Source organism: Pleurotus ostreatus (assembly GCF_014466165.1).
Source record: "Pleurotus ostreatus strain PC9 chromosome Unknown scaffold_9, whole genome shotgun sequence".
Lineage (NCBI taxonomy): Eukaryota > Fungi > Basidiomycota > Agaricomycetes > Agaricales > Pleurotaceae > Pleurotus > Pleurotus ostreatus.
In genome coordinates, this window is record NW_023503164.1 from 1,314,950 (window position 1) to 1,342,622 (window position 27,673).

At 50.4% G+C, this 27,673-nt stretch overlaps 15 protein-coding genes across 15 annotated transcripts; 7 read left to right on the forward strand and 8 right to left on the reverse strand.

The window, feature by feature from the left end:
- Nucleotides 1-812: 812 nt before the first annotated feature.
- PC9H_011611 (uncharacterized protein) lies at nt 813-2,045 on the forward strand (the record flags this gene model as incomplete). The annotated part of the gene is made up of 6 exons (XM_036781094.1): nt 813-971; nt 1,026-1,197; nt 1,251-1,278; nt 1,330-1,421; nt 1,478-1,514; nt 1,562-2,045. 6 exons carry the CDS (start codon nt 813-815, stop codon nt 2,043-2,045), a joined length of 972 nt encoding a protein of 323 aa, XP_036626949.1.
- Nucleotides 2,046-2,637: 592 nt separating this feature from the next.
- Nucleotides 2,638-3,873, forward strand: PC9H_011612 (uncharacterized protein; the record flags this gene model as incomplete). Its single annotated transcript, XM_036781095.1, has 6 exons — nt 2,638-2,796; nt 2,851-3,031; nt 3,086-3,113; nt 3,163-3,254; nt 3,308-3,344; nt 3,402-3,873. 6 exons carry the CDS (start codon nt 2,638-2,640, stop codon nt 3,871-3,873), a joined length of 969 nt encoding a protein of 322 aa, XP_036626950.1.
- Nucleotides 3,874-3,938: 65 nt separating this feature from the next.
- Nucleotides 3,939-5,910, reverse strand: PC9H_011613 (uncharacterized protein; the record flags this gene model as incomplete). Its single annotated transcript, XM_036781096.1, has 10 exons — nt 3,939-4,183; nt 4,238-4,330; nt 4,383-4,479; nt 4,527-4,539; nt 4,592-4,689; nt 4,742-4,992; nt 5,159-5,330; nt 5,386-5,505; nt 5,559-5,653; nt 5,700-5,910. The coding sequence occupies 10 exons, from the start codon at nt 5,908-5,910 to the stop codon at nt 3,939-3,941; spliced, it is 1,395 nt and encodes a 464-aa protein (XP_036626951.1).
- Nucleotides 5,911-6,407: 497 nt separating this feature from the next.
- PC9H_011614 (uncharacterized protein) lies at nt 6,408-8,654 on the reverse strand (the record flags this gene model as incomplete). Its single annotated transcript, XM_036781097.1, has 10 exons — nt 6,408-6,553; nt 6,614-6,762; nt 6,820-6,874; nt 6,924-7,111; nt 7,165-7,636; nt 7,690-8,067; nt 8,127-8,228; nt 8,289-8,367; nt 8,424-8,563; nt 8,618-8,654. 10 exons carry the CDS (start codon nt 8,652-8,654, stop codon nt 6,408-6,410), a joined length of 1,746 nt encoding a protein of 581 aa, XP_036626952.1.
- A 127-nt stretch (nt 8,655-8,781) lies between these two features.
- DIM1 (Dimethyladenosine transferase) lies at nt 8,782-10,001 on the forward strand (the record flags this gene model as incomplete). The annotated part of the gene is made up of 6 exons (XM_036781098.1): nt 8,782-8,945; nt 8,999-9,011; nt 9,061-9,209; nt 9,266-9,755; nt 9,804-9,910; nt 9,959-10,001. The coding sequence occupies 6 exons, from the start codon at nt 8,782-8,784 to the stop codon at nt 9,999-10,001; spliced, it is 966 nt and encodes a 321-aa protein (XP_036626953.1).
- A 515-nt stretch (nt 10,002-10,516) lies between these two features.
- PC9H_011616 (uncharacterized protein) lies at nt 10,517-12,196 on the forward strand (the record flags this gene model as incomplete). The annotated part of the gene is made up of 5 exons (XM_036781099.1): nt 10,517-10,526; nt 10,581-10,662; nt 10,717-11,080; nt 11,134-11,185; nt 11,241-12,196. The coding sequence occupies 5 exons, from the start codon at nt 10,517-10,519 to the stop codon at nt 12,194-12,196; spliced, it is 1,464 nt and encodes a 487-aa protein (XP_036626954.1).
- A 133-nt stretch (nt 12,197-12,329) lies between these two features.
- On the reverse strand, nt 12,330-12,728 carry PC9H_011617 (uncharacterized protein; the record flags this gene model as incomplete). Its single annotated transcript, XM_036781100.1, has 4 exons — nt 12,330-12,404; nt 12,465-12,575; nt 12,629-12,656; nt 12,712-12,728. 4 exons carry the CDS (start codon nt 12,726-12,728, stop codon nt 12,330-12,332), a joined length of 231 nt encoding a protein of 76 aa, XP_036626955.1.
- A 2,309-nt stretch (nt 12,729-15,037) lies between these two features.
- Nucleotides 15,038-15,688, forward strand: PC9H_011618 (uncharacterized protein; the record flags this gene model as incomplete). Its single annotated transcript, XM_036781101.1, has 3 exons — nt 15,038-15,262; nt 15,314-15,504; nt 15,562-15,688. 3 exons carry the CDS (start codon nt 15,038-15,040, stop codon nt 15,686-15,688), a joined length of 543 nt encoding a protein of 180 aa, XP_036626956.1.
- A 988-nt stretch (nt 15,689-16,676) lies between these two features.
- On the reverse strand, nt 16,677-17,200 carry PC9H_011619 (uncharacterized protein; the record flags this gene model as incomplete). Its single annotated transcript, XM_036781102.1, has 3 exons — nt 16,677-16,912; nt 16,964-17,045; nt 17,099-17,200. 3 exons carry the CDS (start codon nt 17,198-17,200, stop codon nt 16,677-16,679), a joined length of 420 nt encoding a protein of 139 aa, XP_036626957.1.
- Nucleotides 17,201-18,113: 913 nt separating this feature from the next.
- DUR3 (urea active transporter) lies at nt 18,114-21,633 on the forward strand (the record flags this gene model as incomplete). The annotated part of the gene is made up of 25 exons (XM_036781103.1): nt 18,114-18,139; nt 18,220-18,242; nt 18,293-18,387; nt 18,443-18,463; nt 18,523-18,545; nt 18,605-18,682; nt 18,745-18,841; nt 18,899-18,989; nt 19,037-19,080; nt 19,135-19,255; nt 19,312-19,327; nt 19,374-19,577; nt 19,615-19,645; nt 19,695-19,733; nt 19,784-19,867; nt 19,925-20,049; nt 20,105-20,158; nt 20,310-20,418; nt 20,482-20,511; nt 20,574-20,587; nt 20,641-20,786; nt 20,849-20,953; nt 21,021-21,305; nt 21,365-21,429; nt 21,499-21,633. 25 exons carry the CDS (start codon nt 18,114-18,116, stop codon nt 21,631-21,633), a joined length of 2,061 nt encoding a protein of 686 aa, XP_036626958.1.
- Nucleotides 21,634-21,854: 221 nt separating this feature from the next.
- PC9H_011621 (uncharacterized protein) lies at nt 21,855-22,836 on the reverse strand (the record flags this gene model as incomplete). Its single annotated transcript, XM_036781104.1, has 6 exons — nt 21,855-22,012; nt 22,071-22,268; nt 22,325-22,423; nt 22,473-22,522; nt 22,578-22,588; nt 22,645-22,836. The coding sequence occupies 6 exons, from the start codon at nt 22,834-22,836 to the stop codon at nt 21,855-21,857; spliced, it is 708 nt and encodes a 235-aa protein (XP_036626959.1).
- Nucleotides 22,837-23,318: 482 nt separating this feature from the next.
- PC9H_011622 (uncharacterized protein) lies at nt 23,319-24,234 on the reverse strand (the record flags this gene model as incomplete). The annotated part of the gene is made up of 4 exons (XM_036781105.1): nt 23,319-23,364; nt 23,441-23,572; nt 23,639-23,927; nt 23,991-24,234. 4 exons carry the CDS (start codon nt 24,232-24,234, stop codon nt 23,319-23,321), a joined length of 711 nt encoding a protein of 236 aa, XP_036626960.1.
- Nucleotides 24,235-24,958: 724 nt separating this feature from the next.
- On the reverse strand, nt 24,959-25,847 carry PC9H_011623 (uncharacterized protein; the record flags this gene model as incomplete). Its single annotated transcript, XM_036781106.1, has 4 exons — nt 24,959-25,004; nt 25,052-25,183; nt 25,242-25,533; nt 25,577-25,847. 4 exons carry the CDS (start codon nt 25,845-25,847, stop codon nt 24,959-24,961), a joined length of 741 nt encoding a protein of 246 aa, XP_036626961.1.
- Nucleotides 25,848-26,522: 675 nt separating this feature from the next.
- On the reverse strand, nt 26,523-27,053 carry PC9H_011624 (uncharacterized protein; the record flags this gene model as incomplete). The annotated part of the gene is made up of 4 exons (XM_036781107.1): nt 26,523-26,756; nt 26,812-26,867; nt 26,924-26,972; nt 27,021-27,053. 4 exons carry the CDS (start codon nt 27,051-27,053, stop codon nt 26,523-26,525), a joined length of 372 nt encoding a protein of 123 aa, XP_036626962.1.
- Nucleotides 27,054-27,184: 131 nt separating this feature from the next.
- PC9H_011625 (uncharacterized protein) lies at nt 27,185-27,650 on the forward strand (the record flags this gene model as incomplete). The annotated part of the gene is made up of 5 exons (XM_036781108.1): nt 27,185-27,291; nt 27,347-27,369; nt 27,419-27,471; nt 27,523-27,546; nt 27,597-27,650. 5 exons carry the CDS (start codon nt 27,185-27,187, stop codon nt 27,648-27,650), a joined length of 261 nt encoding a protein of 86 aa, XP_036626963.1.
- Nucleotides 27,651-27,673: the final 23 nt, after the last annotated feature.

The following is a 27,673-nucleotide window of genomic DNA, read 5'->3' on the forward strand; positions in this document are numbered from 1 at the left end:
GTGGCGGACAGAGACAAAGATGTGCGCGTGCGACCAAATAATAAACAACGCGCTCTCTGGCCCCCATATGTCTGTCGCCGCCTGCAACAACGAGGAGCCTCCAATCCCAAACACAATATCAAAAGACACCGCTACTTGGAGCCTCGCATGAAGTTTGATAACACACTCCGGCTGCCAAGTTGAAGTCAGAGGAACCAGGAGAGCGGCTATATCATCGCTACTGGCAGGCTCATTCGAACACCCTCCTGCTTATCTTCATCTCGTACTCCTACCAACTCGCCCAGGGGCGCGCCAGTTGATCTCACCACACGGGTCGCTATTAGACAAACATAGACTGCAAGAGATCTCGCGTGTCATAGAGAGGATAACAGGAAATGTCGGCCTGCGGGGAAACAGTTCAAATACCGACGTACATAGGTATGTTCCTCCAGATTTCGCCTGCCCAACTTCTGGAATCCACTCGGATGGTGTCCCCTGGGATGACAATTCCTGGCCTCAAGGCTACGGAGGATAAAAATTTGTTTCTCTGTGTGGCAGCTTTGCACCTGAGATGAAGCGAGGACGATAGCTATTTTGTACTAACGCCCGATTTTGGAGGGTGTACCTGGGCGATCCCTTCGTATGTGAAGAGCAGGAAGACACGGAAACCGACTCCCCCCTTTTGCCACCCTCTGATGAATGGCTTCGATTAGACGCAGTTTGACAGTTCGAGGGAAGATTGGAGGTGGTCTAGAGCTCACAGTAGCCGGGATCGGGACCTCATATAAAAGTGTAAACCATCCCAACGGATGTAGCCATTCAATCGTTTCTCGATGATCTCGATGATCTCTGTACTCTACGTCTTGGTGCTACTTATTGCCCCGACAAGTTTCGTGAATGCTCAAAGGAAGGTTCTTCTTTCTGACGACAACGGCTGGGCAGTAGCCCACGTTCGTGCGCCGTATACTGCATTAAAGGCCGAAAATTACGATGTAGGCTTTTTCTCGATATTTTTCATTTCTATCGATATTTAATGAAAGTCTTAGGTCTTGCTCGTCGCCCCTGCTGACGACGTGTCGTCGGGTCTCTTCCCGCCATTTATACCTATTCTCAATCAACGACTGCTACAATGCCAGTTCAACACATGCCCCGGGCTATTAGACCCTCTAGGGCTTCCCCTGGGCCTCTTTCCGGCGTCAGGTTACAATTCGACTGATAGTAAGGCATTCCAAGACGACATCCCCGCTAGTTCTAACATCGTGTCTTCGTAGATCGGCTCAATTACATCACTGGCCTTACGTTCGTATAATCAGCATCGACCCGCTTCATTGCCTGATATATTGATTCCAGCGCAGACGCAGTTCAGAAAGGCTTACAAGATTTATCTCCCACCGCCTTCAACTCGCCTCCTGATCTTGTTCTTATCGGTGTCCACGTTGGTAGTAAGTCCCGCTTCCTCACTCGTGTGTGTGGGGGCCTTCATCACAGTCCTCGTTAGATATCAAGGGCACGTCAATAAAGTCTTCTGGCATTGTGTAAGATGAATTTTATTCCCGTCACACAAGCCCTCACAAAATCTCAGCACTGCCGCCGCTGCAGCTATTAGTCAAGGAATACCAGCGGTCGTCTTCTCTGGCGCAACAGGCTCACAAGTATCCTACACCACCCTCGACTCGGATCCAAATTCTTCCACATCCATTGCAGCCCGTACCTACGCCTCTCTAGTCGTGCGTTTAGCCAACAAACTCACAGCACCGCCCGGCCCCATCCTCCCTCCCAATGTCGGCCTCAGCGTCAACTTCCCTCCTGCAACCAACTGCGCGACCGCTTCCAGCGTGAAGTTCGTCTTAAGCAGACTCGCTGCAGATCCCAACGCGAATGACGAATCCTGCACCAATCTCCGCTTACCCTTGGAGTCGGTTGTGTTGAATGCCAACGGCGGTAGCAGTTGTTTGGCTAGCATAAGTGTTTGGGACGTGTCAACGAAGGAAGATGCGGATCCTTTGGCTCAGGCCGCGGTGATGTTCAAGTTGCTGGACATTCTGACATGCCCTAATCTGTCGTAATTGGTGGCTGAATGCTCTCATCAGTGGGAAATTCCCGCATCCGTTACCCTACGTACATCTGGCCAAAAGTGCTGTCTTCTTCCGCCGACCCTATGGGGGCACCTCCTAGTACCCGGCAAAGGTGTGAACGGTTCCTGGCATCTGTCAAGATGTGCTACTATCTCGTCTAGAGCCTCCTCACTTGTACGGAAACAGCCCCGACCTCGGGCCCAAATAACTCGTTTAACCATTCTACGTAATGTCTACATGTGCTCTATGGCTTCTCTCTTGAACGTGGCAATCCCCAGAGGTGGCGAGTGCAAAGTGCTCTGTGTGGACGACGATTTGTGTAGAAATCACGCTACCAAGTACGACGTAATATACCCCTGCCTTTCCAAGGAACCGTATAGATAGCTTGCGAAGCCCAACGGATGTCGGCAAATGTACCTTGCGAAAACACCAGCCGGGTAATCTTTCTCGGATCTTTCTTATTAAAAAGCCCAACCCAGAGTCATCGATCTGCGCAGGGAGACTTTGGTCTTACGGCGATCCTTATTACAAAGACTCTTTCATCAAACGTCGTGGAAGAAGGCACCCGCACCGAACCACATTCATGCGTTGGACTAGGAATCACATCGGAGCGTTATGGATCCTGTGTCTATCTCCCTGGCCCTCTGCTGCCCAACGGAAAGTTCTTCTTACAGCCGACAGTGGATGGGCGACTGCTCAGATTCGTGCTCAGTACAACGCGCTGAAGGCCGCCAATTATGATGTACGTTGTTCCTTGGGACTGTCTCTGCGTATCGTATTTGATGTGGTATCCTAGGTGCTCCTTGACGCTCCTGCAGACGATACCACCAGCGGAATCGTATCGCCGGTGCTCAGTCTTCCTCTTCTGGGCATAAATACTCGCCTGCTCCCGTGTCAATTCAACACTTGCCCTCCTTTACTGGATCTCTTAGGCATACCGTTGGGATTTCCAGTCAGTGGATCAAATGCGACTGATGGTGAGTAATACCACTTTGAGCATTATCCTTGGGGCTCTTACGTCTCCTTCATAGCGCGCCTCCATTTCCTCACTGGTCATCTGTCGGTGTTTCCGTTTGTTACCTCGCTGATGGCTCACCGTGGATTTCAGATCCGATGCGCTTAATGATGGTTTGAATAAGTCGTCTCCAACCATTTTCGGATCCCAACCAAACTTAGTGATCGTCGGCCCTCATTTTGGCAGTAAGTGCTTGTTCGGATCCCTCTCCCCCTAAGCCCCTGATCGATATCCCTAGATACATTTGGCGCAGCCATCAATAGCTCAGAAACTCTGTAGGTTGCCTCTCTCTTCTATCTTTGCACGACCTCGCGACCTGATTCGGCTTGAAGTGGCGCAGCAATAGTAGCTATCAATGCAGGTACCCCGGCTATCGCATTTTCTGGCGCAACGGGTAGTCCTGTATCGTTCACAACTTTGCAGTCCGATCCTACTTCCCAGTCGACCCTCGCTGCGCAGGCCTACACATCATCGATGATGAGGCTTGTCAATACTCTCACGCTACTACCGCCGGCGTTACCTGCGGGAGTTGGTCTCAACGTCAACTTCCCTGCCCTATCGAATTGTACGTCAGCGACCATACCTTTCAGGCTCACTAGGTTCGAAGCCAGACCAAACCAAATTGACCTATTGCCTTGCCCTCTGAGCCTTCATATACCCGACGAGGCCACGACGGTGAACTCTGGGTGCTTGGCCACCATTACTGCCTTCGATGCCGAAACGAAAGCAGATGTAGACGCCCTGACTTTGACTTTGCTTGTAACGAAGATGCTTCCCATTTTGACTTGTCCTAGTATACTGTAGGGAAACACGCGGGGTATGATAGAACACATAAATAAAACGATAACGAAGTTATTGACACACTTTCGTTAGTAGTGTGCCAGTAGAATCAACAAGGCAATGCATGGCCATAGGGTTAGAGACGGCGTTGCAGAAATGGCGCTGTTGCCAGTGCTTTTGATTTCGGTTGTCTCAAGAGGTCCTCTAGTGCACTTGAATCCTAGCGTATCTTGTTCTCCGGGGACAAGAGTCGTGGGATCGCAAATGACGGTGGTAGCATTCTCTGGTTTCTCGAATGGACGCACATTGATGTCGCGGAATGTCAGGTTGAGGGCTATGACACGAAAATAAGGTCGCACTCTGATAGAAGCAAGCTCAGCCGGCTTACCAGTGTCCGGGAACAGATCGAAAATGATAGCTTGGGTAGTGTCACCGCCCTCAACGAAATTCCAGCAAGGGTTGCTAATGCAGGTCCCGTCGGCTGTAACATAGATGAGGGCGAAGTTTACTCTAGCTATGTCGAAAATACGTACTCCAATTCGAGCCCAAAGTACCTGTGAAATTTTGGAACAGGAAATTGGAGATCTTAGTGCTGGTTTTATTGATGTTATCCGGTCGAGGACCTTTGTCCTAGAAGAGCATCAGCTTTGAGCGCCTCGTACCAAGGAAACACGAACCTGGTCGAAGTAACTGAAGGTGCTCGGTCAGTTGTATTGCAAACAAGATACAAGTAAATATATACTTCTGAGTAATGAAGATGGCAGTCGATACATTGACCACGTGAATATCTTGCCAAGTAATGTTGTCGGCAAAACCTTGTCCTCCGGTCCAGGATTTGAACTATGAACAAAGTCAGTACACGAGAGTCAAGTACGAGAGATCAGATACTGACGCGAGCTCCATAAACTGCGCCCTCCATCGTCCAATTCTTAAACACTACATCTTTTACGGTCTGGTTCGCACCATTCCGGCCGAGTGAGCCTATGGATAGCCCATGGGAAGAGAAACCGCAGAAGCCATTTTGAGCGAGGATATTTCGGGCACCATTCACCACCGAGACACAGTCGTCGCCATTATGTCCATAATATCCGTCGATCGTTATGTTTTGACCTGAAAGGTTGAAGCCTACGTTTGAAAGGCTATCTGAGTCAATGGCTCACCACTGGTGACTGAATGCCTTACCATCCCTATTTCAATTGATGAGTCAATATTCTCAGAAAGAGGGTGTAGAGGACGTACGTGTTGAAAGGGAAACTCTGGCACGACATAGGTGAGCATCCGTCTGTGTTAGAGTTAGACAAGGAAAAACATACGACTGTGCTGTCTCTTGTGCTGTTATCTGGAGCGGCATCAACGAAATGATCTTCCACGCGAATATTCTGGCCAGGAAGATTCCAACCCCAAGCAACGGGCTTGATCACCTTGAGCTTGCGAAGCAAACCATTCGTTACATTGAATGTCGCCAGTTGTGGACGGAGAATCTGTGTTGGGAAGACGATAAGCGCCTCTCCATGTACACATCAACCGCAAGCTGACCCTGTTGCCGATATCCCACCACTGTTGCCCAAATCCGTGGAATCTTCCCCACTCAAAATCGTCAGAACCTATAATTTGGACATCCGATCCCTGAATGTAAAACCAAGGTGTCGCATAGGTCTAAAATACGAAGTCAGTCTGGGGCTGGGATGTGGGCCATAACCTGAACGTACACTTGGGGTGTTCTGTGTGATGTTGATTTCATGCTGTACTTGCGATATATTATTGGGTAGATTTAAGTTTCCGTTCAAGAAAACGGTGACATTTCCTGCAGAAGTATGAGATACTGCAGAGGAAGAGAGTTGCAGCCTTACGTAGGCCGGTTAGGGAGAGAGGTGTGTGAGCACTGTAGTTAGCACTCTCGAATGTAATCGTGCTATCAATTGCGCATTCTTGGAAGGCCTGAAGTATGGAAGGGCTGTCGTCTGTTCCATTGTCGCTGTGTTTCACCGTGCATTCTGCGGCATGAACGGATGCGATTGAAGACAGAGAAACGAGGAGAGCCAGCGTCGAAAAGCGTCCCATGGTCGGATCGAACAGCGTTGCCTGGGGGGTGCGGTAGCTCTGAAGATGCCCCAATTTCTGCCATTTTATCGAAAGAAGCTTCGGACTCAGTATGCGTGCTTTTCCTCGTTACATTCTTCGCCAGCTCGTCAAGTCGTCGGAGGATCACACGAGTGGTCAGCAGACCAACGGGCCGGCTATAGTTCATACTGTAACAAGTTGCAACGGGTATCGCCTATACACCTACGAATTGTGGGGAATGAGAAACGTCTCCGAAATTGTTCCTTTGGTAGAGTGGGCGCTTGGCTGGCACACAGCGGGCCGCCGGAAGCTTGGCCTAGTAAACGCCGCACATCCAAGAATCTAGCCGGGGAGAGTAAATCACTTCCAAGGAGAAAGATTTGGGAAGAGTGGACGATCCGGGACGCTTCAGCGGAGGTTGTGGAGCAAAACATTATCATTTTTACGTACCACCCCAGACATCGGTGAAAGGCAGGAGAAGATGTAACTGACGCAATTCACTTCTTCTTCCCGTCCAACAGGTCATGTACTTCAATCCACTTCTTTGGTACCCCCTTCCCAAGCAGTAGATCTGTAACAACTTGCGCTTGTTTCCCCTGGACCAGCACCTCTTGTCCGGACGACTTCCCAGGGGCGGGAGACACTGCACATCCGTGATGAGCACGCACGGCTAGTGACACTGAAAAGACGAAATATGATATACCTGAGGTAGCGGAAGCACACAGTTTCCTCAGCTCATCGGCTAAGTCTTCCGCAACAAGAAGAAAAGGCTCAAAGCCTGTGATCAAGGTAGCAGCCTTTCGACCTTGTCTGATTTTCACTGCAACAGAGATCGGCTTTAAGGCCCCTTTTCTGCATCACGGCCTCTGGTAAGCTTCTTGCTATTATGGTAGCGCAAGATCGGCTTACTTCAGGATGGGATCTTTACCATCCGGGGTGATTTCATGCCAGCTTTGCATTTTGCCTAAGATAAGGGGTGAGCAGGCGGAGAAAAGGAGCGATATTGCCCATACCAATAACGAAGCGCACTAAGTCATCCCTTTTCAAGAATTGGGTATCGGGGTCACAACCTTGCATCGCCTTTTGTAGTGTTTCGTCGATATTTATGTATTGTTGCTCTCGTACGTTTACCAGTTGTTTGTCCTGAACATACTGGTTGATGATGGCTCGGATCTCGGGGGCGGTGTACAAAGCGCTGGTGCTTGAATAGTCCTACTTGATGAGTATTTCCAGGAGAAAGCTGAACGGGCTTACTTCTTTCCACAGTCTTCGAAGAAGCGCACGCTTCCAGATCCCATCGGTTTGTACTTCTCGGTAACCGCATGTTCTTTTACTTTGCTTCGTTCCTTCACTTCTCGTTGCTCTCGTTTCTCTTTCCTTGCCTCGATGTCTGCGATGGTGGTATAAGACGAATGAGACTCAACGTCTGGATGCTTGGCGTTTACGGCAGTGACGACTACGTCGCCCCCAGCTTTGCCCTTCGGCACTTTAAGAGTTATCAGACCTTCTTTTTCCATCGCCTTCAGAAACGCAGTCAGAGATTTGTGGGATGAGTGTTTGACGTCGACGGGTGTTTCGGAGTATGGGGAAGGAAACGCTGGGCGAGATGGAAGGACACTGTTTGTGTAGAGCGTAGTGGCGATGATGGGGAAAGATGACTGAGGGGTTTTAGACAGTGTCGTCTGTATGGCTTGGAGCAGACTACTCCGTAGTACGGCGGACACATCTAATTAAAAGTATCATCCGCACTGACTTGGTTTTGGACGGTAGACAACCAACCATCAGGAGTCAGCTCGACGGCTTGAGCATTATCACTGCTGGCACCGCCGGACTCGGGATTGGGCGATCGATCATTCGACGCCCCAATGACAGGTGCCGTAGGATTACCCTCCACCTGAGACGAACTGTCTTGTGGCGAGGCCGGCAAGTCAATCGTCATAGGATCTGGGATCTCTCCACCGCGCCCCATATCCCATAGCGTATCCCTCCAGGTGTGTTTAACGTAGACTGCTTTCCCCTTGCCATCTTGATGCAGAGTTCCTTTATCAACAGACATGTGTCCAACGGCTAACGGATATCCTCGCTTTGACTCGTCCGGAGTGTATTGTACGATAGCAACGAGCTGCCCCTCTGCAATAGCCGGTGACCACTGCACGACTGGCTTGCGAGGCCCAAGAAAATATGAGTTAGGTAACGAATCCTTGAAATCGACGTACCGCCTGGAATCATAAGATCTGCTCCACCGATGAGCTTCGGAATCACAGCTTCTGGAGTCGAAACCCATGGCAAGAGTCCAGGACGCTTCCACAAAGTGTACACTATCCAGCTCGTCTCAGAATCTCAGTGGACAAGTGGAAACAAGTTGGATCGCGACATACCTGTAGGAATCAATTCATCTGAGTCTTTACCGATGGAGAACCACAATGGATCTCGGCCGTCGGGGGCAAGATACGCGGTCTATGAAGGTTTTCATTTTCTCTAGATCGGACTGTGCCATCGAGTCGAAGACGTACTCCTGGCTCCTCTAGATGGGTTAGAAATTTGACTGATTGCAGGCCATCTGGCACCAACAGATCCCCTTCTTCGTTGGATATCTGATACGCTTGGACCACCTTTTGACGAAGCTTGCGGCGATCTGAACCACGCAAGGGTGCTAATTTGCGAATGAATATTGAACTTCATGTGAACTTTGGGCCGTTCCCCGTACCCGAGGTCTTAAGATTGGACAGAGGTTTCTTGAACATGATGATTTGTGACGAAGTCAAGGTGCAACGAAGGAGTGCGCCACTTCTCGCGGTGAGACGAGGCGTTGTTTGCCTATGTTGTTATGAAGCGTTAACAATTTGCTATAGGCGGCTTCGATCTCCCAAAATGCCTCGAGCAACGACCGAGCGATTTTCCCGAGCACACCAGCCATCAGCGAAGGCTCAAGAAAAGAATGCAGAGGCCGGACCATCTTCGTCTGGCCGAAATCCCCTTTTCAACACTGAACGCTTCGGCCAACATATCCTCAAAAATCCACTGGTTGCCCAGGCGTGAGTAGCCATCAGTGAACTGCGCTCGAATCATCGTTGAGCCAATGCATTAGGATCGTTGACAAGGTATTCGACTTAGATATCTGATCAACAGTTAACTTATTGATATCTTCAGGCAAATTTACGGCCTACGGACAGAGTACTTGAAGTCGGCCCTGGTACGGGGAACTTGACGATGAGGATACTGGAAAAAGCCAAGAGTGTGACAGCTGTGGAGATGGATCCTCGCATGGCCGCTGAACTGACAAAACGTGTCCAAGGAAAGTGCGTATGCGACAACCCTCGTGGGCTTCAGGATCTTTACGAAGGTCTTCATTCAGGCCAGAGCAAAGAAAACTCGATATTATCATCGGTGATTTTGTCAAAGCAACCCTACCCTACTTCGATGTCTGCATATCAAATACGCCGTACCAGATATCTTCACCCCTTATCTTCCGTCTGCTGTCTCACCGCCCGATTCCTCGCATCGCCATCCTCATGTTCCAGCGCGAATTCGCCCTCCGGTTGGTCGCCCGTCCGGGAACGAATCTATGGAGTCGGCTCTCTGCAAATGTGCAATTGTACGCCAAGGTGGACCATATAATGAAAGTTGGGAAGAACAACTTCAGACCTGCTCCCCAGGTTGAGTCGAGCGTCATACGATTGGTGCCTATAGATCCACCGCCACCAGTCAAGTTTGAAGAATTCGATGGCTTGAATCGAATACTATTCAGCCGACGGAACAAGACAGTACACGGCAACTTCATGGCAAAGGGTGTAATAGACATGCTGGAGAAGAATTGGCGAACGTGGTGCGCGGAGACTGGGAAGGTAAGCAATATCGCAAAATCCGACTGAACATTGCTCACCACTCAATAGATGATTGAAGACGATGTGGATATGAAGGCTAAAATAGAGAAAATATTGGAGGAAACGGAGAATACGGAACAACGCCCTGCTAAAATGGACGTAGACGATTTGCTCAAGTAAGTCCTTGGACGAATTTGATACTGTAGTCACTGATCCCGCGCTAGGCTGCTATCTGCGTTCCACGATGCCGGGATACACTTCGCCTAAGGGTGTCGATTGCGACTTGATTCATATCTATAGCGTTGTTAAAATACAGTGATCTATGTAGTCACTGCGTTCGTAGCATGCCGACCTATCCCCTGCGCGGTAAATGCAAGTTAGCCTGCTTTTATGCACAACCTTGGCCGTGCAGAACTGTTTTCTACTTCTTAAGTACTTGAGTCTCCATAACTACTTGACAACGGACCTTGGATGAAACGAAATCAAAGCAGTTCATCGGTGGCAATCATCATGCCTCGAAGGCAAAGGGAGAGATGGTCAATAATCTAGTACAATAGTGTCAGTCGAGTCATCACTGCGTAGACAAGGATAGGATGAAAAGATAATGTCCCTGCGACATTCGTGCCGATTTAACGGTTCTCAAAGGGGTGTGTTCGTGCCCCAATGGACTGATGTGGACTGGCGAGGGAGAGTAGTTTCAGTGTGGATCCCCTTGGCAGACTCTAACGCTCTGGCATTTCAAACAAGCGCTAATAACTTGGAACATCCTACGATCCACCAAGATGCCTAGCTGTTTGTGCTCCGCAGATATCATGACCATCACCCAGCACCTATAACTCATTTTAGTTGCAGAATTGCGGGAAAGGGCCGCCAAAGCTGCAGATGCGGGAAGACACAAATTCAACGACACCGTTGACAGGAATACCAGGTGAGCGTTCAGTACATGTCAGACGCGTCGGTGAGCAGATAGGAACTATCGCAGCGTTCCTATGAAGAGCACGAACTGGGATCCTTATTCCAAGAAAGCTCCGCCACCACCGCCGCCATCTAGATCTGCGGCAGCAAACGACCAAGGACGACCGTCATCGAGCACCCCTCCTCCTCCCCGAGTGAATATAGCGAATCGCCCCACAGGGCTTCATCCAGTGGGAAGTGATGAGATTGATTGGGCCAACTTATCGCCCGATGACAAGGAGGCTTTCTTCAGCTGGCTTGATGAGTATTTTGAGCGATTATTCAAGGTCGGGATACAGCCCCAGAACCCGGGGGTTCGCTTGCCGCCCGTTCATCAGCCTCGAGCAGCCACTTCGCCCGCTTCTACGGTTAAATCAGGCGTAGGGCCTCCTGTGAGTACTCTTCGCGTCATGGAAATGACACCTCTTATTGACAGAGAGTGAAGCCCAAAGTCGCAACGTGGTCGCGTCCAAATACCACACCCACCTCGAATAACTGTAAGGCCCATCCACAGCATGGACTATCTCACGTTTGATTGTGTATACATCGCAGCGCCATCAGACTTCCCACTTTCTCATCCTCCGCCTACAGTCCATGGCTCTTCGGCACTTGACCTTGCCTATTTCTTTCACCCATCAGCACATTGGTCCTCCCCTTGGTACGATGCCGATAATATCCTCCCTCCGCCACTACACGGCAACAGCGACCACCGGTTCGCGGGCTCCTGGCAATCTCGGAACGCCGACAAGCAAGTCTTTGTTGGCCTATTGTTCGCAGATCTTAGCTTGTGCTGGGGCGTCGTCGACTACTCCACCAAAATCCATGCGGACCCGAATGATACCCTCCTGGTTCGTCGACAAGCTCAATACCTCCCGCGACCCAAAGCACTGGAACGAGAACCTTTGGTGCGGGCTCACGAAACATACGGCGAGACTATTGCGGCGTTTGCCGAATCTTTCGTTGGAACGGGGCAATACTGCTCGCGAGGAGAATGCTGGGATCTCGCCAGTGAAGCGCTCAAATACTTTGATCAGTTCGATTACGTTCCGAAACCTGTACCGAGCATCAGTCGTACACATGGCCATCTAATATTCGAAGGCAAAGCAAATGGGGTACACAAAACCGTGGGTCGATGGCGAGGCGGCGATGATCGTGTGCGTAGAGGAGATATCGTGGAATGGCGGAAGGTTAAGATCGGACTTGTTGGCGGCGCACCCGGAAGCTGGGCTATCCTCGGTGATCCTGATCATACTGCTGTTATTGTACGTGATTCCACAATAGCAGGTGGACGAACGGTGCGCGATGGTGATTCGGTCAAGCCAGGCGACTTGGGGAGTTTAGAGGTCGTCGAGCAGAGTGTCGGGAGTCCCCCCGATAGAAAGGAGTACGACCTGAACGCGTTTGAAGAAGGAGAGATGTGGATTTACCGGCCGATCGGTATGAAGGACTATATGGGATGTGAACTGGCGGCCAAGGCCCCGGAAGATGTAGCAACTATGAGCATTTGAAAGTGCAAGACGCGGCCGTTACAGATTATGATGATGTACAATATCAAATGACATTCTAAGTAGCGATGGAGGGTGATTATAACTGTTAGTGCATCCAAAATCTAAATGTGGTGTCTATAAAAATTTGATGATATCAGCGGGTAATGCGTGGACATTCTGGATGATTTGCTTGAAACATATTCTGGACTTGGTTGTCATCCGTCACGATCTTGTGAAAAGAGACTTTGAGATGAAAAACACCTTCGAGATGGATTTCATGTGAACATACCTCGGGGCAACCGCAATTTCTTGCGGTCTTGTGTTTATGCTTTACGCTGGACTTGCATGTGTCCCTTAGGCAATCGTGTATCTCACCCGTATAGTACCGACCATGAAAATGCTATGATTTCAAAGGTTATCGCTGTCGGATGTCTGAGTAGATGAACGGCGCACCCCGCATCCTCTATAATAGTCTCCTATACTGAATTGAACCGTTAGTGAACGATATCGAATAGGCAACGGCGCCGCGCACTCACATTTCGTGCCTGCACATGGTGGGTAGTAGGGTTGGAATGGGTGACAGGACCGAAGAACATCCCGCCTTTTATAAAGAGGGAAGAAGGGCGCATATGGCCATGCTATCACGGTCGGACGCAGGCATCTGGCACTGGGCGGTTGCCATGAGTTGCCAGGAGGCACTGGAGTGGGCGGGCCCGTCGCGTGCCTTAATCGTAGTGGGCCGGAAACCACCATCGTTGGTTTGACTCTTGAGTCCGAAAAATTCATATCGCATCGCATCAAAAGTAAAAAGTTAGTGATAGCGGCCTCGCCACCACCTTGGATCATATATCGTTGACATGACATTGGTCGTAGAACTTTACGACGAAGTGCAGTATCCGTCATGCTGATACTTGCAACGTCGAGACATCCCTGGCCGCATAATCTGGCCTCCGACTCTGCATAGTTTCACGGAATACTGTGGTCGACTCTGCGACGGCGACAGGGAAGGGAATTCATTCAGGGGGTAGCCCCTCAGGTTCTCCTATTCCTATTCCTATTCCTCCGTTATTTATTTTTTGGTATTTCCTCTCTTTGCGCATCGTTTTGACGCATCTGTTGGACGCTTCGCTAGCATGGCTTCCGATTCGCGTCAAAATTCAGAGGCTTTCACCGGATTTCATAGTTGGAGCACTCAGTTTTGTTGGATGGCTGGATCTCTTTGGTATGTGTCGCCTCGGTCTCATTTTCCTTCTTGCATCCACTGGTAAGTGCCGTATGCGTGGGGTGTGCGCGTGTTTCCCCGTGTGTTCCAAAACGTTACTGGGGTTCCACTCGCGGTGTATCATCATATGCGCTGGTCTGGCGTCAGAACGTACTGCAGAAGGCACGCAAAGTCAACACTCACTATTGGCGTCCCCCCTCTTCAAGCTCAAACTTCAAGCAATGTGCGCTTTGTTCGGCCTTCTCTCTTGTTCGTCCCTTGTGCGGCACGATGGCACCGCTTCCTGTCGTAAAAGCGAAAGAGAAAGTTGCTCTCGTTACAGCAGGATGAAGAAACACCGCCACGTCAGACGTTATACTACCCTCTGGACGCCTCTTGCATGCTCTGTTGCGCACAGTGCGCTGTCGTCTCGATGCGGATGCTGCCAGGCAGTCTCTCCGTGCATAAGGGTCGGTTGTTGTCCTTGATTTTGCACCATTAGGGATGTGCTGGTGTGCGCACTAGGCCGACGTTGAGTTTCTATAAAAGTGTACGGGCGACAGCGGTATTCTCAACACAAGTCTGACCCATTGGCGCCTACGTGCTCGTGCTCGTGTGAAGGTGTAGTGATCTCGCGGCGCTCAAGACGAAGTCGGGCTTACTGTGGTTGGAAGCTGCAGATGACGACGAGTTCGACGCCATTTTCTAATAATCAGCTCACAGGTCATGCATCATGCCTTGCTTGTTCGCGTACCCTTGCACTGCGAAGCGAGTGTATCGCTGGCGCGTCCCACAGATCCATATTTGGATCTTGTTGATGATAGAGCTTCGGGCTCATCCATTTCACATCTGCCATGAATCTATTTCAGAGCACAGCATGCTCTTGGCTTGTCTGTCCATCATCTCATGAAGCCCAGACTATCATCCGTGTCTTCGACCCTGTTTGCCATTGTTCTGCTGATATCGTGGCTGGAAGACGTTAGCTTTGCGTGGCCGGTCACACTGAAAGATGTCGTGAAACGGTGAGCATCGAACTTGGTTGAAGCGCCAACGATGTTGACGAGAATTGGAACAGGGCCACGCAATGCAATGGTCATGAAGAACTCTGCAATAGAAGTTACGGAAACATCACTTTTCTGGGGGCTCATGATTCGTTCGCAAGCAGTAGGGACCCTTTGGCGTGTATGTATCTCTTCAAAGCCGATTCCGCGCCGGATACCCATGCTTGCATGTACCAGTGGCAAGGGACCAGGAAGTCAACATCACCGCGCAACTTGAACTTGGGGTGCGCCTTCTTCAGGCTCAGTCCCATATGTGAGTCCTAGCGTAATACGAATACTCCGTGCACGCACTCAATCTCTGGTAGGAAAAATGGAACATTACATTTCTGTCACACTTGTCAGTATTCCTTTGCCCTTCATCTGAATCTCACGTTGAAGGACTTATATATGTGTAGCCTGCGTAATCATCGAGCCCAGTTAATCTGCCTACTAAAGAGATTCACCAAACACCTTAGACGTTATTCGACGGCGGAACCGTCCTTTCCTACTTGAAAACCGTCAAAGCGTTCCTCGACGGTCACCCGAACGAGGTACTTACCCTCCTTTTCACAAACCCTGAGGGCGTATCCGTTGCAGGGCCATGGAAGGATGTATTTAACAATGCAGGCAGGGTTCCTTCTCCCCTGTACCGTTCCTTTGCTTGACGAGGATAGCGCAGGATTGACGGAACTCATATATACTCCGAGCCCAGCTGACGTGCCTATAAAACGCGACGATTGGCCTACGCTGGGAAGTATGATCGCAAGCGGACGTCGCCTCGTGGTCTTTCTCGACGCCGGTGCCGATCCTACGCAAATAGCGACGATCCTCCCCGAATTCGCCATGGTACGCCTCCTGGACGCGTAGCAGCCGTGTTGCTGACTCGCCAAACCGCAGATTTGGGAGACGCCGTTCAGCGTAACGGATCCCGCGTTCCCGTGCTCCGTCAACCGAATACACGGTCCACTCCCAGTTGAAGACCACATGTACTTGATCAACCACTCGTTGAACGTCAATATCATCCCCATTGGCGAGGGCGTGATCATTAGCGATCCCTTCGAGGCGAGCACCACCAATAGTGTCACTTCGTAAGTGATAGCCGCTCGGACATGTGCGGTGCAAAGGAACTAACGATGTCCATGTAGGATTCAGGCGAATGTGGACCTTTGTGCGCCATTGGCAGGTGACCGGGCGCCGAACTTCATTCTGCTCGACTTTGTCAATCGCGGAGAAGGCCTCCGCGCCGTTGACCTTCTCAACGGTTTCGAGTAAGTGAGCTGCCTGTGATGTATCACTCGGCTAACCGACCGTGAACTGAAGCATCACGCCCCCTTCATCAAATACCACCACTACTCCTCCAGATGGAGACGCAAAGCCGAACAGCGGGTCGAGAAGTGTTGCGGGCGGCGTAGGACATGGAAATTGGTTGTCCGCTTGTGTCGGACTAGCCTACTTTGTGTTCGCTGGTTTGCTCTGATGCTTTTAACGATAGTTGCCAAGTCCTCTTCGTTCTTTGGCGGTACGCTGGACCCTTTTTCATGTGCGCCTGCCCGTACAATGACCCTTGCTCAAATATTATACTCAGCGCACGCCGGTTTGGGCGTCCGCAAGTCCGCTGGCACGTACGTCTTGAATCACCGCACACCGATTTCTCAGAAACGAATAGTCGATATCAGCACTCTATTGTCCGGCTTTACTGTGTAATGGCTTGTCCACGATATATGAATTAAATGGATTTTGGGCCTTACGTAAAACCACGCGTCGAGTGGTAGGCTGTTTTATTTTCCATGAACTAATCCAAAGACTTACGAGGAATGCGGTGGAAAACACAGCATGCCGAAAGGTCCTCGAAGTTTGTTTGACAACCGTGGACCAGCGCATACGTAGCACCATATCCAGACGATCACTCAATCGATGTTCCCTAGGTCACTAGCGCTTCACGTTTGCCACGTCTTCCATTAATCCCACCACAGCCCACCATCTATCTCCCTGAACGCCAATTCTTTGACATCGGCTCAGCTGTCATGAATTGTCCCGAGATTGCGGGGTATATAGTACTCGAAGACGTGAAACATGCAGGAAGGATAGAAACGAGTATTTCCCGGGCCACATCTAGAGCTATGGGCTCCTGACACTACTCTTGTACCTCCCTTTGGCAGCAGAGGCGAACTCCGGGCAGGTATAGAGTGAATGACTTCTTCAGGCCATCACTTCGACGGCGGAGGATTGTCGAATGGGTCTAGTGAATGCGGAGTGGTGATTATCGGGGAGGGTCAGGCTCGTGGACAAATTTGGCAACGACCACAGCCGTGGTCAATAGGCCGACGACAAGCCCCAAGGCTCCCAGTCCTTTTAAAATCTTCATGCGAGTGACGGGCCAACCAGCTGCGGGGCCTACCTCGCTGAGATTCCCGCGTCGAATTTGGCCATGCTCTAGGTCCTGCCCAGGAGCCTGAGGAGAGTACGAAGGCAAGAGAACGGCCCCGGAGTTGTGTGCTACGCCGCTGTGGTAAGCGCGACTCTGACGCAAGGCAGTTAAACACGTACGAGAGAAATACACGGGGGGCGGTGTGTTCACTTCCGCGCGGGACGAGAAGGCAGAGTTGATGCTGCCTCCAGCTCCCCGACCCTATGCAGTGTGTTAATGCTGTTGGCATGCGAGGCAATTGGTGCAAGACAGACCGAGGCAGCGTAGGGAGGGCATGGGTGCTGCTCCCATGGCGAGATATGGCTGAACTCTAGTGAGTCTGAAGGCTGGGGTTGACGACTAGTGTTAAAGCTCATGGTGGTGACGAGGATATGGGCCGGGGACGGTGCTTTAAATAAATAATGCTCGGCTGTTAGCCACAGCCTTACACCATCAATGTGTATTTACTCAGACTTTGACTGTCGTCCTGAATATTCTTACTTCCCCGGATAATATTGATTCTCTTTGGATCAGTGAGAGAGCCTCGACGCCATTGAGCATCGGGAGACTAGAGGACTTCCTATCAACGATGAAACAACAATGAAGGCGGATTTCTCTCCAAACTGACGACGTCCAATAAAGACTTTGCCTTCCAATGGTAAAGGTTCCGTGCTTTCCTCTCTTCCATGGATGCCTGAGCCGCTGAGCGCTCTCTAGAAACACGCCCGAATACAGGGCAATTTCTATGGATCAATCACTGACGTAGTTAGCAGTCTTTGTTTCTGAGTTCTGTAGATGTGTGGCACTTCTCTAGATATCACTGCTGTTGATGCATTGATGGCAACTCGAGCCATACTCAACTTTTGGTCCGCAACAGCCTTTCCACGGCATTGTATTTGTATGATACCCGAGGAGCCCTATGTTGGCGATGATGCGCCAAATGATGCCCGAGTAAGCTTTGTGCATCCGAACTGACGTCGAGGAATCAAGCATTTACGAGTCGAAGAAGCGGAAAGCGGTTGTGAAGCTTAAACGTGACCAGTGCCAGCCGAATTTACATCCAAAAAAGGGAAATTTCGACTCCGCCGCTAACTTGAGGCAGCCATTCACCAAATGTTGAAATGCGGCGTAGAACATCATGCGGATACGATGGGAATCGTGTGCTAATTACGGTCGAGATAACGCACCTTTATCTCGATGGTATAGGGTGACTTGATAGCCTGACTCACTTCTCCCTTTTGTTCAACAGTCAACCAAAGGTTTGACGCAGCACATCTACCATTGTCAACGATGTCCTCCGAGTCCAATACACCACAGTTCCGGCCATTATTGGGCAAATACTCAGCACATTTTTTTTGATAGTATCCGGGGCTAACTTTGATTCGACAGACCAAAGTATTGGATACGGCGTAGTTGTCGGTGCGTCCCTTTCACTTGATTTTTTTATGCTTTGTTGACGCAGATATTAGGCATTGGGTTTTTCTTTGCTTTGGTCATGGTCTTCTTGACCTATTTACAGTCTAAATTCACAACAGTATCGCCGAGTTCATCAGAAGAATTCACCGTCAGTCACCATCAGTATTGAGCGTAGAACAGCGACTAACGGGTGCTATTCTCAGAGTGCCTCTAGAAGTGTAAAGGTTCGTAATTTCATATACAGTATGCGGATATGCTAAGGAGCTCGGCCCAATTTCTGCAGCCGGGACTCGTGTGCTGCGGTATGTAAGTACCCATACGGCTTCGTCTGGTCTTTTGATGGTGCTGATACCGTTCCCCAACAGTGTCAGCGCTTGGACATGGAGTGCGACACTGTTACAGTCTAGTACAGCTGCCTATACCTTTGGCGTCAGCGGTCCATGGTGTGTGTAATCTGCTTCCTGTGCAGCGCAGTACTTTTGATTTCAGTTCTTCCGGTGGTTAGGTGGTATGGTGTTGGGGGGACTATACAGCTTGCGATATTCGGAATGGTCGCTGCCAAAGTTAAAATGAACGCAAACGGAGCTCACACCTTCCTCGAGGTGATGCATACCTCCACGAGCTTCTGTGATATGTTCGCTGATTCCATGATGTCACAGATCGTCCAAGTACGGTTCGGGACAGGACCCCATCTTTTGTTCACATTCTACGCCTTTTTATGCATCATGGTCGTTTGTGGATCTCTTCTATGTGAGCTGTCTGGCGGTGCACATTGGTCGAAGGCTAACTCGGCTCAGTAGGAGGCGCAGCAACAGTCAACGCTCTGACAGGAATGAATACTGTTCGTTGATAATCTCACCACTGTCTCCGGTTTTGATTATCAACAAAACAACAGATAGCCGCCTGCATGCTTCTCCCCATAGGTATTGCGGTGTATGTGCTCTGGGGAGGACTTCGGGCTACATTCATCTGCGATTGGAGCCATACCATCATCCTCTTCACCATAATCTACATATGTAAGATGCTATACTGCTATTCTTGTTTCGAAACCCTAATCCATCACGAATACTAGTCATCTTCAGTGTCTTGTGAGTATGACGATGTTACTGGAAGCTATAACTTACATAGCTGTAGTGGAACCTCACCCGTGACGGGAGGCTTGCACGGCATGCACGATCTACTAACCGAGGCAGGGAATGAGGTTCCTGTCACAGGGAATGCGCAAGGCAGTTACCTCACAATGAAGAGCAATCAGGGCCTTGTATTTGGTGCGGCCACGATTCTCAGTGGATTTTCAGGAATCTTCTGTGATCAAGGCGAGGCTCCTGTCCATACGCCGTTCGCATCATATTAACATCAATTGGTTCTTCCATAGGTTACTGGCAAAGGGTATCATCCTTAAAGCCGTTTGTCGAGCACAGCCGATTGATGCTGATTTCATTTGTGTTGACACAGGCTATCGCAAGTGACCCGAAGACGACCACAAAAGCATATGTAAAGTTGGAATGGCGGTTCCTCGTACCTATACTGATATTTGTGGATAGATGCTCGGTGGGTTATCCTGGTTCGCGGTCCCATTTGCATTCGCCTCGTGCCTGGGACTGGCTGCTCGTGCCCTCGTCAACGATGTAAGTTTCCTCGCTGTATGGCTATCAGTGTCCTTATTGTGAGACATTTCGACGCAGCCCAGGTTCCCCACTTACCCGGCGCCTTTATCCCCAGCGCAAACTAGCGCAGGATTGGCGGCACCAGCGGCCGCATCGGTGATCATGGGCAAAGGCGGAGCAGCGGCAATCTTACTGGTTGTCTTGTGCGTGGAATATGCCAAACGACCCCATCCAGATCATTTGATTTGATTTGAATAGCATGGCCGTAACATCTGCCGTCAGTGCGGAATTAATAGGTGTTTCTAGTCTCTTGTTCGTGTTTCTTTCTGGCTTCCACGTACCTCCAGCTCGCTAACTGATCCCGGTTATGCAGTTCATATGAGTGAGCACGTTTACATCCCGCAGCCGAAGCTGTCATTCCCTGCGACCATTCACATCCTTCACACATCATCTCCGTAAACAGCATTTATCGGACCTACTTCCGACCCACCGCGCGGGGACCCGAAATTGTTCGAGCATCACATTATTTCATCTGCTTCTGGGCAGTGTGGATGGGATGTTGGGCAGTGATCGTGAGCATCTCTCCTTCCCCCATCCACTAATCACATCGCACCCACTAATCACATCGTTCCTAGCTACACAAAGCTAGTATAGATCTAGGATGGGTGAACCGTTCTACCATTGCTCTTGAAATTATTGTTACTGATACTTTGTCGCTAAATCAAAGCTGTTTTATGTCCAGTGAGTAATTTACGCCCGGACGTTCGTTCATTGCCTTATCAAATGTCTTATAGGGGAGTAGTTCTGAGCCCCGCTGTCATACCAATTGCTTTGACGGTGTCCTGGAGTAAGCTTACTCGGGCAGGGGTGCTGTCCGGTGCCCTCATTGGCGCAACACTTGGTATGGCAGCATGGATGATAGGTTGTTGGAAAATATATGGTACGCCTTTCCATCTTCTCCAGGGTATTGGCTACTAAGTGAGTAATATCATCACTTAATAGGCGTGATTAACGTCGCCAACCTCGCGAACCCATACTCTGCCGTATGCAGCGGTTTGACGGGACTTCTGTTCTCGGGGCTAATTACCGTGGCCGTTTCCCTTCTCAGTGCGTCTTTTCTCACTTACAACGCAAACGCACTTCATTGGAACATTCAATTTCTTCTCGCTTTAAGGTCCAGATGATTACAGCTTCCATGGTACTAGGGCGATAGAAGATCTAGACAAAGTTGCCTCAATTCCCCCTGATAGCCCCCCTCTCACTGTCAGGGGCGACTTCAGTCCATCTGAGAGGAAAGCAGGGAAAGTCGATGTAGAAGCGGGGTCAATCCAAGTGAAAGAAAGTGCACCATCAGAGCAAGATGAGCGTGACAAACCTGTCGACATCACTACCCTTCGAGCATCATTCAAACGTGCGGCTATATACTCCTCGAGTCTGACCGCCATTGTCACCATCATTGGTTCGTCGAGTCTCACCCGTAGTCTCTTCGCACTAGTTTACTTACCTCCTGCCCCGAAGTGCCCATCCCCATGTTCTTCAGCAACTACGTCTTCAGCGTGCAATTCTTTGGGTTCTGGATTTCCGTGAGCATGTAAGCCCGCTTCTCCTCTTCCTCTTCTTCAGCGAAGTCGCTTATCATTGTACACCGTCAGGATATGGGTCCTTATGAGTGGTATCTTCTGCGTTCTTTTGCCTATATGGGAGTCCAGGGCACAAATAGTGATTATCGCAAGGGGATGCTGGAAGGCACTGAGGTCATCGCTTCCGCATTAGGGCAAAAGCATTAGGCACGTTGTGGCGGCCAGACATCGTCGACTGGGAGCGTGTAATCGTATGACAGACTCTATTACAGGTATAAGGGGACCGTATCGTATCGTGTATGTTTTACGTGGGGTTCACTGGAAGTAAGGAAATGGTTCGTGGCATCGTCATACGAGGGGATTGTTGGTTACGAACGAAAAAGATGGGGGTATACGTGCTAGTAAGATGCTCGTAAGAGAAGCCTAGTTTAGTTCTTTCTCTTGAACCTAGACCAGAAAGGCTTCTTCTCAGACGTGGTATACGTGGTGGTGGTAGCACCTGACAGCCTATCTTTGCGGCGGCCAAAGCAGACTGTCCCGCCAGCCAACAGCAGGAGGATGAAGGTGACAAGGGTCAGCCAGAAGCCTTCGCAGGCACACGTTAGAACCACGGTGATGGAATTTAAGTTACTCGATAGACGCACCTGGACCAGCGTTTGTGTTGGGGTCGATTCCATTAATCTTCTTGACCTGATGGCGTACGTATACGAAGAGCGCGATATCGATAGCGAAGGCAATTAGGGTGAGAAGCGCGGCGAAGAAGGACACAATCGAGGACACTAGGGTGACCGTGATGTGCTGCGAGAAGGAGAGGAGGAGAGCCACGAAGGTGATTGCGGTGGCTGACGTATTCCGGCCATGAGTCTAAACGATTTGAGGGGGGAAGAAGTGAGCTTACCGACGGGGTGGACAGCCAGTCCACGGGTCCAGGATGATCCAATGATCACGCTGGTGTTTTTATCCACGACACTGCCGATGCCAACGTTGTATCCATGTCCTGGAGCCGATGTAAGCGATGCCCTCTGACCACACCAAATATATCGCACCTGCTTTGCTGCAAGTACGGCTATCATTCACATCGTACGAGCAATACGCCCTGAAAATTTGCGGTTAGTTGACGGGAGTCAGGCAATCAGGACAACGCGACTCACCAGACGCCGAGCTATCCCAGGACAACGCAGATCATGACGCGAGTTTAGATATCGCCATTGGTAAAACTAGCTTGCACTGAGCACTCACCCTCAGCTCCGTCACGCCTTGATCCAAAGTCCCTGCAGTCCCAGCATTTCCGAAATGCACTCGCGTGATGTCGAGGGCGGTCAGGTAGGGCAGCGAGATCGACGTCAGGAAGCTCAGCACGAACGCGCAGAGGAGGAAGATAATCCCGGGGATGCAGAATATGCGGGACATTGCTGAAAATCTGGGACCAGAACAGCAGCAAAGTGGGGCAGGAAAACTTTTTCGCTGGTGGTTCGAGATATAAAGGCCCGGATTCTAAAATAGTCTACGAGCAATGGAACCGAGCATCATTGGACCCTGATTCAGGATTGGCCCCTTCCACCCCACGTGGAAATGGCATGTCAATGTTCTGGCGTCAAATGCTGTCTCAGGTCAATGGATCATGGTGTCGAATACTCTTGATCAGCCTGCGCTGCATGGCGGACTCGCTGATAGCCGTCGAGACAACGTTTTGATACGAAGCAAGGCTGGAGGGGGCATGCCGATTGCGCTGCCACGTCGCTTTGAGTAGACTATAGGAAGCAAACTAAAATTTCAGTCTAAGCCTGGATCATTCAACAATTGGGCTGTACAGTTCGCCACGCCTTTACGCTACCATCGACAGGTTCTACCAGGTACATCAAATTCGAGGCCCAGTCATCCTTCGCCACTTATCATAGGGACTCGTATCCGGCCAGCTTCTTTCCATCCGGTGTGAACCTGTCGTGGCCGATGATTAGTTATTGTGCGCCATTACTCGCCTTCAAGGCGAGTAGCGGAAGGAATTATGGCGTACCTGTAGTCCCAAGGACCTTCCTTCCGATTAATCAATTCCCAGTAAACCTTTGCGTGCGTAGGACCGCTCTTTAGGAAAACATCATACGGCGGGGCTTCGCCACTCTCTGAAACCAAGAACGCGAAAGCGAATCTACCCAACATTCATGTCAACATCAGGAATGCACTTGGCAAGCGAACAAAGGGGCAATGAACGTACTGTATACCGATCCTGTCGGCGCGGGCGAATTGGCCGATAATTCGCTGCTCGATGACCTTCTGAAGATCTAAGGCCAAATAGCCGGGCGTCGGGGCCTTGACTGTTGGAAGCCTGTTGCCGGTGACGATGAAGGCCTTCGGGTTGTTCTCATGTTTGCTTGACCGGAATCCAACTAACGCCTCTTGGATCGCGACGAACACATTGCTTCCAATTGACGCGCCCTTATCGAAAGCATCGAGCGGCAATGTCGAGGGGTCAGAAGCATCAGTCGGTGACTGATGGAAAGCAGCTATAACGAATTTATGCACTGTTACCAACCGATCTCCGTCCCCGGGTGCAAACAAAGTCTTACCGTTGTACACAACAACATTGGGCGGGCCAAGATCGGTGTTGACGGCTGCGAAAGCGGCTTTGATGCTGTCTTTCTCAGTCGCGTCGATCTTTACCGGGTAGTATCCGTCTTGCTTGACCTTCTGGGTGTCGGGGTTACGAGACCCAAGCGCGACAGCATAACCCTTCTCTTTCAAGAGGGCGGCGACAGAGCCGCCGACATTGGACCCAGCGCCAATGATGAATGCGACAAGCGGGGACGACATGCTTCAATCTCCTGAGTTCTGTGTGTGTCGAGTTGTAGTATGAGGATAAGATGTGCGTGCAGACGGGTTGATTGCCGTTGAGAATGAAGTATATACCTCCCTACCACCGACCCGCCTTTTATCCAGATCCACGCGCACCCACGACTGTAGCACTCCCTATCCCTAATAATAGGTGTCATTAGCACCATTGATACGGGCCCTATTCGATAGGCTTTGAAAGCAAGGTCTTTAGTCAGACTTCAGTAAATAAAGTTGATGGCGACATTGTACGCTTACATGAACAATATTGCAGTATCCGTACCGCATCCTGGATTGCGGGGCGTTCCCATGGATTGAAGGCATTAACGCCGTTCTAGTCGAATATGGCGCACCCAAGCGGAATCTGCCAATAGTAGGCCGATTGATAGCCATGGCGTGCTTATCGCAGGTCGATAAAGCGGATTGCTGGGCGCGAAGTCTTCTGACTTGATAATGGTCTGAGGTACTCTTAATACAGTAGTATAGTAAGAGCACATCCCTAAGATTCGCATCCGAAAGAACATCAGGAGTCAGGGGGTATTCTAGGAGTACATCGTAGTAAGCAGTACAGAGTTGCTGATAAACCCACAGCGGGACTATGTACGCAGCGAGGGTAGGAATATCTCAGTTCTCTTCGCGCCATGACCAAGATGACTTGATGAGGAGGCCTCAAGCTCAAGGGCCTAGGTTCATTGACAATTATCAATCATAACGACTCGTAGTTGGCCAGCTTCTTTCCATCCAACGTGAACCTAATGAACGGTCAATGGTGAAAATGGTGGCCGGTGTCTCAACTGACCTGTAATCCCAAGGCCCTTCCTTGCGATTGATTAATTCCCAATACACTTTCGCGTGTACGTCTCCGCTCTTGAGGAATAGATCATACGGAGGTATTCCTCCATCGTCCGCAACCAGAGTAGCATAAGCGAATCTACATGGCCATCAATCGCTCAAGGCCGAAGAAGCAGGTCAAGAGCTGAGGAACGTACTGTATACCGGTCTTTTCGTTTGCGCGGGCAAGCTGGCCGACGATACGCGACTCGATGATTTTCTGTATATCCAAAGAGAAATAGAAGGGTGACAGAGCTTTGTCGGCGGGCAGGACGTTGCCTGTGACGATGAATGCCTTCGGCGTATCCTCGTGTTTGCTTGAGCGGAATCCTTTCAATGCCTCTTGGATAGCAACGAAGACATTGCTGCCTATCGCAATGACATCGTTGAAAGCTTCAAGGGGGAGCGTGGAAGGGTCAGAGACATCGGTAGGCTCTCGATGGATCACGGCTAGAACACAAGCAATCACGATCAGCAGACTCTCCTAATGTACGGACAGCAGGAGGAAACTGACGGTTATACACAACAACACTGGGCGGTCCGAGTTCAGCATTCACGGCTGCGAACGCCGCTGAGATGCTCGCTTGCTGCGTCGCGTCGACTTGGACCGGAAAGTACCCTTCTTTCTTGACTTTGTCGACGTCGGGTTTACGGGACCCCACTGCGACAGTGTATCCTTGCTCCTTCAGAAGGGAGGCTACTGAGCCCCCGATATTGGGCCCGAACCCGATGATGAACGCGACGAGTGGCGTTGAGGAAGGCATGGTGCGGCTAGAAAATATTGGTTGTGTGTGATGAGAGGAGTGGGCTGGGCTAGTGCTGCGGTGATGAAGCTGTCGAGTTACTTGCCTATTAGTAGACCATTTTATATGTTGGAGTGATGTCTGGGGTTTGAACCTGGAAGTGTTGGACGCTTGGGATTGCAAGCAATAGTCATACCCCGATATCCGGTCGCCCGGAATATCGCTAACAGACGGCCATGAAATGGCCATCGTGGTGCTCGCGCAGCGCTGTAATACCAGGGTTCACCCATCAGAAGGTGAGGGCGAATTGGCAGAGGCATTTTACGCTTCAGGTGACATATTGACGGGTCTTTGCCTGGTTGCTCTTACGCGCTTGAGGTCATCTCCATATAGTGATGCAAGAGTGCGGCCATCCCGGAAGAGAAGAATCGTAATACATGCATCTGTCCAACAGGTTGAACAACGGCAAGCTCGAGAGAGGCGATAGAGATGCTGGGTATTCGCTCACGTGTACCAATGCAGATGGACCCGCTGCTATTGAACTTGACACAACCATGGACTTGTCTGACGAAGGCTAACCATTGCTTGGGGTTTCAATATAGATGTTAACGGTCGGATAGAATTCAACTGGTATCCATTGAATGGCAAGGTTCGGAGGTATGCCAAATCAATCTACTGCCATTACGCTATCTCTCTCTAATGATGGTCCTCTTCTTTCGGGAGATCCTGCTCGAGGAAGCTAAGGTACGCGTCGGCACCAGTGATGGTCTCTTCACTCGACGTGGATACGGGTTTTGTGACCTCTGCCGCGGTGGGTTCAGCAGCATCGTATGCGGTGAGCTCCCCCGCCAAATCGGCTGGAAGTGCAGGTGCTTTGGGTGCTGGCGGCAAAGTATACTGCTTCACGTTTCCAACATGGGCGTCTTTAGCCTGCAATTAAGTCGTATAAGCTCGGCTTGCTCGAAACAGTAGTGTAACGGCTCACCACAGGCGTAGGCTTGTATGCCTTCAATTCCCTGAGGTAGAGGTCCTGTACTAGGTCTGCGGACGTACTCGGAATTTAGCGGGTTGTCCTGCATGCAATCACTGTTTCTTACCCTTGCGAGCGACGGCCGTCGAGGACAGTGAGCGCGAGACGGCGCGAGCCTAGATCTCATCAGTACACCGACGCTGCGGTTTGGAGGCTGGACGTACAGCGGTAGTGGCCTGCCTGAGGAATGTGGACATGGTGGGTGAGGAAAGAAAAGTGTGACGTGACTCGGAGGAAGGTCACAAACCGTGAGACTGAGGCGCCCAATCAACTCCGTCTCCCGCCTACGTTGAACCACCTCTCAATTCTACACCACCAACCACAAACAATGCTCGCCAGACTTGCTGTTCGCCGTGTCCCCAGAGTTGCCGTCGCCTCCGTGCGGTTCTCCTCGAGCTTGAAGGAGGGCTCGGTCGCCCAATCCAGGGAATTTAGGTACGATTCTGCGCATATCCACATGACCGCATCCATAATTAAAACGCCCTAATAGCAAAAAAGAGAAGGCCCATGAAGGTCAGATTGTTGCGGCTGTTCGGGGGTGAAGAAGTTGAATTGTCTGTAGACCAATATATTCGTCAACACGAGCAGCAGCTATTGCAGAAGCTGAGAGACAACGTATGTTCGTTCTTATGTGGTTGGCCCATAGGGCTGAGTTATTTTTGTTAGATTGAGGCCAAGAAGGCCGAACTGGTAAGGTTATTTTATCGGGGAAGAATGGTACACATACTCATCATTCCTAGGCCGCTCTTGAGAAAGAGCACCAGGAGGAGCTTGCCAAGGCGAAGTCCGAGTAAAGCAGTAATGCGCCTCTATTGGG